This window comes from Hippoglossus stenolepis, chromosome 2, assembly GCF_022539355.2.
Source record: "Hippoglossus stenolepis isolate QCI-W04-F060 chromosome 2, HSTE1.2, whole genome shotgun sequence".
Classification (NCBI taxonomy): Eukaryota; Metazoa; Chordata; class Actinopteri; order Pleuronectiformes; family Pleuronectidae; genus Hippoglossus; species Hippoglossus stenolepis.
In genome coordinates this window covers 21,726,002-21,733,166 of record NC_061484.1, presented here as the reverse complement: position 1 = coordinate 21,733,166, position 7,165 = coordinate 21,726,002, and the positions used below count along the sequence as shown (strand labels likewise).

The following is a 7,165-nucleotide window of genomic DNA, read 5'->3' as shown; positions in this document are numbered from 1 at the left end:
TAAAACCTTGCCTTTATTTTCTGTGATATAAAGATTTATATGAATCGACTTGAAGTAAAGGTGATGTGTTTAAACACATGGGCCTGATGAATTTTTAATCGAGAGCTCTACGCATGTCTAGACAGCATCCAGCATGTGCAACACAGCTACAGCTCTGCTCTCAGATTTCAAAATAAAGGTAAAGCAGCACAGGCCTCCCCTACAAGTATTATCTATTTCTCACTCAAACTCTTAACTAACTTATTTCTGGGCCACAGTGCATTTGATTTTTTTTAGCAGCACATTGCAGAACATATCTTATTGATGTGATGCAACCTCAGCATAATTTCAGGTTTATGTAAAATACAAAATAATAATAAAGTGTGTCATGACTTGGATCAGGAACAGGATTTTTTTTTCTTTCTTCTGAATTTGGCCTCCAATGTGATGAAGAACACACTAATTAGTTTAATGGACAATTTAGTCAGAATCAAATGTGCGGATTTAAAAATGTTTTCATGGGTCAAGACGAAGATTCAGCATTCGAACAAAAACTATGAGCACGTGTCTCCATCTGATATCAACTCTGCTGTTTCTGATGTTGTGTGTGCGCGTGGCTCACACGTGTGCGCGCGTATGGTCACCCAGAGAGCGAGCAGAGAGAGAGAGAGAGAGAGAGAGAGAGATGGATGGAGCGGTTTCATTGGCGGAGAGGCTGCAGTGCGCGCGGTCCTAGATCCAAATAAAGTATCCCACCAGCAACCTCCTCCTCCATCCAACGCTGCCCCATCGATTAGTTTCTGGAAAACACTTAACAAACTAATGACTATTGATGGCTGATTAATATTGCATCAACAACAACTGATTGGCGACAGTATCAAATGGCGATGGCCGCTCCGCACCACGCAGCAGCAGCAGCCGCAGCAGCAGCATCTCACGGCTGCAGCACAACATCCTCTGCAGCCAGCACATGATAAATAACGCGCTGATGTATGGCGGCGGAGCGTCGCGCGATTTATGGCTCGCGCGGTTCGTCTAATTCTCGAGCAGTCGCGTCTTTGAATTCAGACACTTGGCGTAAATGTACAGTTAAAATATTCTACTCCCGCGTCCCCAGGCGCAGCTCCGACGGTCCCTGGCTTCATTAAAATTTCATCAGGATCCCTGGGAAATGGGGGGGGGGGAATGTTCCGGGGAGAAAGAGAGAAAAATAAAACAAGAGAGGGCGTAATTATAACAAAAGGAAACAGCGCTGCCCTTTTTCGTTTTGTACACAGCTCCCACCGTGTTGTCTCTGTTTGGATGTATGGGGCCCATGCAGCATGGTGGCTGCACGTGTGGCTCTAAGGTAAACTTCACATATTTATTATATATTAGAAAATAGACCTTCGATTTTCCTCTTTGTGCTCAGGCCATGTTTTTTTTTCTATGTGTGATTTTTCTTTTCTTTTTTTATATTTTTGGTGCTGGTGCAACATTGATTCGCTATCAAAGAATCTAGATTGATTTTTTCCAATATGTGAACGAGAAGGCAGCAGCAGCAGCAGCACCAGTCTAAACTGTCTGTCTGCTCCCTGTCTGTCGGTCTGTCTGTCTGCTCCCTGTCTGTCTGTGCTTGTCAAGCAGCAGCGAGGCTCCACTGCATAAAGTTAATTTCAATTCCCGATGAGACCCTCACTCGGCAGCCCTCCCTGACCAGCGGTAATTAACAGGGATGGCTAATGACTCCTTAACTCGCTCCTCATAATTATCTGCTTTTCATAATTCGATGTGTAATTTAATAATTCGCTCTTATTAACGCATTAAGTGAATGGCTCATTTAGGGCAAATTAGAAGCACTCACCAGGAGCATCTTTTAATTGATGAACCATCATGGCTGTCTCATTAATAAGGGTCGTTTTGATTCTCTTAATTTGTCACGAGGATGGCGGTGGGAGATGTTTGGTTTGTGGATTGATGAGATCGAGTCGTCGTTTTACTCAATTTAAAAATTTTTGTCATGTGGTTGTGTGTGTGTGTATATTTAGGAAATTAATTAAAATAAAACACACATGTGTTTTAAGGGGAGAAATCCAACCAGCCCTTTGGTCATGTCACACTTTTTTTTTAAAAACTTGAAAATACATGATAATAAATTAATAGGTACAAGAATTTAAAATCACTTGAAGCAGAATATTTGAAGGTCAAAACTCTAAATGGCTAATTATTAAGTATTCCTATATTTTGTTCTGTATTTCAAGGATAACAAATTCACCTTGGGTAAAATGCACTGTTATAATCGATTCTAAATTATCCCCCACCCACACACACACACACACAAAACCAACCCCATGCACATGTATTGCAGGAGCTGTAAATATTCAGGTTTCAGGGATGCTCGTGTTTGGCTGGTGCTCAGGTATCTGTCCATGGTGCTGAAACGCTTGCTCAGCGCCTCTCCTGCCCCTGAAGCCCCCGAACCAGCAACTCTGCTCTGGACATTAAAAACGCCTCCCTCCCTCTTTGTGTTCACCCTCTCGCTCCTTGTGAGCAACTTAGAACCACAGCTTTTCTGCTTCAAAGCCCGTGTGCATGCACGTCTATGCACGGAGCATGTTTGAGTGTGTGTTTAAAGAGAGACGGGCACGTTGGCAGGCGAGCTGTTTTTCTGGCGGGCTGACATCTGGCAAGGCTGCGCTCCAGGGACCCATCCAGCTCTCCACAGACCCCCTGATTAGACTCTAATAGAATATTAGCATTTGCTCTCAGGTAAGGCAACAGTGAGCTGCGTAAGCTGGCAGCAAGTCGGTGAGGAGGCCACGTGTGTCTTTAACATTGATGGGATCGAGATAAGGTGGCTCCTGCGAGGCCTGCGTTGTGTGGCGAGGCCTGGAGGAGCCCGGTGTAACCCACACGTCAAAAATAAAGCTGCCTATAGTTACACTTCACATTTTCCTCTTAGTTCTTCATCTCTTGGCCAGACAGTGGCGGAGCAGATTGGTTGGGGGAGGGGGGCTGCATGGTGGTGTCTTGCTCGTGAGTACTCTGACAGGGCTCACGGCTGTTTTTAAGATCAAACCTGACACCTTTCTGTATCTGCAAAGTCACGTTACCTTATTTTGAAAAATGTCAGTATTTTTATAATCAAAATAACCTTAAAGAATCCATAAAATGTATTTTACAAGCTCTGCAGCCCACAGCTTAAACCGTTTCCCTCCTCATCATCAATAAATAAACAGATGAATTAATAAAAAGAATATTAGTCTGGATGAGCCACCTTACACAAGTGTATTCATGCAAAACGTCCGATTAAATGTTAAAGTTTGTTCTTTAATGAAACACATATTGCAGTTCAATAATTAAATAAATTAAAATTACATGGATGTAATAAATTAATAGAATTATTTAACCAGGAACCTAAAGCAACATACATTACAGAAATAAGTTACCTCAGCTAAAACAGCAATACAGCAAAAACCTGTACGGATATATTTATGTGCATCGACTGATTCCAATGAAATATTTACATTGTACACGTATACTTCCATGAAGCTGTTTCTTTTCAAGAAAAAACATTACTTAAACAAGGTGATTTTAACAAGCAACGACTTCATAATAATGATGCGCGTATTTAGCCTATTTATACAAATAAATAGCAGGAAAACATACATAAAATAATTTAAAAAGAGAATACTATCTCATATATATCTCGATTGTACCATCTCAAACGTTAGAAATTGTGAAATTAAAAATTTTGTGACTGCACATTTCACAGTCATTTCCCTTTTGAAACCAGAACAACACGCGTAACTCGCTGTCAGAATTTGATTTTCTCAAGCAAAACGAGGAGGGGGGGAATCCCAATAAATATATAATGAAGTAAACATGACCTCACTCAATAAATAGTTCATAAGATACAGGCCCACGCTGAATTGTAAACTTATTGCAGCCGGCATGAAATCCTATTTTTTTCAATGGGAAATCTACGAAATCCTTACAAGTGAGTCCCTATTTCGATTATTTCCGATACTGAGGCCTCATAATAAACAACCTCCTTCCCTAATCCAAACCCCAGGTATCACGAAAATATATCCCTGACTTCGATCACACACATGGTAACAAAATAAGTGGAATTAATTACACATTTAGACACAAAATGAAGTGTGTGACTGGTAAATTATTCATTTACAAAGGGGTTATTTGGCAGTAATCTAATATTAGCTCTCAAGACCAAGTCGTGTGTTGTTCTCTCAATCCCCTCATGGACCCTGAATAAATGTCAGACTGCATCGTCATGAACTCGGAGGAGGGGAGGGGAGGGGGGCAAACATAGCTTATCCTATAAGCCTAAAAAATAGCAGTCACCAAACCAAGTGCTTTGAGTTAAACTATAGTCCCAATAACAATGCTGTTTGCATCAGGGTCTAAGGAAAACCACAGTCCTCATCTGAAATGGATCATAAATGAAAATGAAAGCATATGCAGAGTCCTGTTAAGTCATTCAAAAGGTGAAGTGTGGAAACAGTGGTCTTACTTGCTCTGTCACACGAGGCTTTACTGGACTCCACATCTCAGCGAGTAAAAGATGTGACTGCATTGTGGGGTCATTTTTTTTTTTGTATTTTTTCTTTTTCTTTCAGTCATTGTTCAGTTTTTAGGAATTTTTCGAAGTTCAAAGCACAAAGTCATCGATGATTGCAAAAAGGTGTGAGATAGGAAATATGATACAAATCGTCTCTAAACAGTTCCAAGTCTTTTTTCTGTTTGTGTGGGTGGTGGTTTTTTTCAAAGCAGATTTTAGACGCATGCTGAGTATTTCATTCGTTTCTGTTTCTGCCGCTGGTTGCAAAACCAGACCCGCACCACGTTCTTTTTCAGGTCCAGCTTTTCCGCGATTGCTGCGATTTTCTCCGAGGAGGGACGCGGCTGAATGGCGAAATAGGCCTCCAGTGATCTCTTCTCCGGCGCCGCTATCGACGTGCGCTTCCTCTTTTTCTCCGCGCCGTTGAACAACTCGGGTTTATTAAGTTTCTCCCTGTGTGATTTCTCGGCTTCTTCTAGCCACGCTTGCAGGATGGGCTTCAACGCGATCATGTTGTTGTGAGACAGCGTGAGGGACTCGAATCGGCAAATGGTGCTTTGGCTGAGGGAGCCCACTCCAGGAATCTTCAGGCTGGCTAACGCTGACCCTACATCCGCCTGGGTAACCCCGAGTTTGATCCGTCTCTGCTTAAACCTCTCTGCGAAGGCTTCCAAGTCCCTGGGATCGGCGTCCACGTCGTTCATGCCCATGTGCTGTGGTAGCCCGTGGACATGAGCCATGTTGATGGCTGCCTGGTGCATGTGGTTCATGCCCGCCATGTGGGCAGGGTGCGCAGGCGTGGAAACCACCGAGCCATCCGGCCCAGCCATGGCTCCTAGTGAAAGTCCCGGAGTGATGTGGTCCAGCAGGTCCCCCTCCAGGGGCTGGTGGTGGTGGTGATGGTGGTGGTGGTGGTGGTGGCCGGACATGGCGGACGGATGAGAAATAGGCACCGAAGAGGAAGAAGACGAGGTGCAGGGGAGCGAGTTCATGGTGTGGTAGGTTGCGTCCGGCTTGAAGGGACTGTGATGTGGAGGGTGGTGGTGGCTCTTGTTCTGCGAGGCTATATCCACCGCCGCTAGAGCTTCAGCCCGGGCCAACAAACTCTCATCCAAGCCTCCGAATATATTGCTCTGCAATTGCAAATAGAATGCACACATAGCTGTCAGCAGGGAATTCTCCCTCCACTCCTCGGTTTAAAACATTTCCAGAATGTGAAAAAAGAAATCCTAAAAAAAAAAAAGAGGAGCCCACAAAACAAGACGCATGCAACATCCCAGGTCATAAAAATTAATACGAAAGGCAAAGCCGACTGAATACATAAGTTGAGCAGAGGAGAAAAAAAATACGGAGGTGTTGGGTGATTTGCTGTGCAGACATGAAAAAAACATCAAGCAAAAAAAAAAAAAAAGTGGGCTGTCAAAATGTGCCTTTAAGCTGTGATTATGCAGAATACGTACCGGTGGGGTTGGGAGACAGGCTCGGCGCATCGCCTCCGAGCTGCCGCCGTTGCTGTTGATGATGCTGTTGCTGTGTCGGGAGGACGAGCAGGAGGACGGTGCATTGGAAGTCAGGGCGGATGAAGAGGAGGAATGCAACGAGTACTTGTGTTCGGGCAAGCTGCTGTGGGCCATGGCAAAAGCCTGCTTGCTGTTCAGAGACATCATCATCATATTTGCTGGCGTCCGAGCCTCAGCAAGTTCCTTTTAATAAGTTAAGACTCCGCCTCCTCGCTCGGGAGTCGAAGCCCCAATTGCTTCGCTGGAATCTGGAGTCGCCGTCGAATGAAGTGCGGGCTGAAGACGGTGGTCCAACACTGAAGTTATCACATCTATTTATTATTACGCGCCGAGGTCTTGTCTTTTTGGGCGAGTGAGAAATCGCAGGTGCCACCGAGCCATGCAACTGCGCGCAGCCGACACCTTTTCCTTTGTGGACTTGTGGCTGCTGTCTCTTTCTCCTTGTATCACTTGAATCTATTTGTCTTTTCTTTCTTTTTTTACCTTGGATTATTTGGCAGATCTCCTCATGGACGACGCCAAAAAGGAAAAAGAAAGAGCAACCAAAAAAAAAAAAAGATATGAAAAAGTTTCTCTCCTCTCTCTCCGTCTCTTAGGATTTTCCCGAGATACTCGAAGTTTCTGACTCCTGCCTCTTCCCTTGACCTGTTTGTTTCTGTTTTAGTTTTTTCTTTTTTTCTCTCTTTTTTGCTCAAAAGTTTCCGTCTCGAAAATGACCGTGAGTGAGAAGTAATGGCGGTGACAGTCTCTGTATTGGAGGCTACCTCTTCCACTACGTTCAATGCTGCGGGGACCCGAACTGCCTCTGCTCTGAGGCGAAGGGCAGACTGAGTCTCTCTCCGCCTCTCTCTCTCTCTCTCTCTCCCTCCACCCCTCTCTCTCTCTCACACACACACCCCCTGTCTCTCTCTCTCTGCAGCTCTCCCACCCTCTCTCACTCTCTCTTACACACACACACACACACACACACTCTTTGCAGCTGCACCTGAAAAACCCTTTTCATGATTTATTATTCTTCATTAGCCTCAGCAGCAGCAGCACCACCACCACCGCCGCCGCTGGGGACTTTGCGCATGGGCAGTGCGCGACAGGGCATTTATTTCAA

At 44.5% G+C, this 7,165-nt stretch overlaps 1 protein-coding gene across 1 annotated transcript; it reads right to left on the bottom strand.

The window, feature by feature from the left end:
- Nucleotides 1–3,267: 3,267 nt before the first annotated feature.
- On the bottom strand, nt 3,268–6,896 carry pou4f2 (POU class 4 homeobox 2). Its single transcript, XM_035166980.2, has 2 exons — nt 6,001–6,896; nt 3,268–5,673 (listed from the first exon to the last, which is right to left on the bottom strand). The coding sequence occupies exons 1-2, from the start codon at nt 6,211–6,213 to the stop codon at nt 4,756–4,758; spliced, it is 1,131 nt and encodes a 376-aa protein (XP_035022871.1). The 5' UTR covers nt 6,214–6,896; the 3' UTR covers nt 3,268–4,755.
- Between the last annotated feature and the right edge of the window lie 269 nt (nt 6,897–7,165).

Coding starts and splice junctions, on each gene's coding strand:
- pou4f2 (XM_035166980.2), bottom strand. CDS start 6,213: ATGATGATGATGTCTCTGAACAGCAAGCAGGCTTTTGCCATGGCCCAC. Junction 5,674..6,000: donor CCTGTCTCCCAACCCCACCG/GTACGTATTCTG, acceptor TTGCAATTGCAG/AGCAATATATTCGGAGGCTT.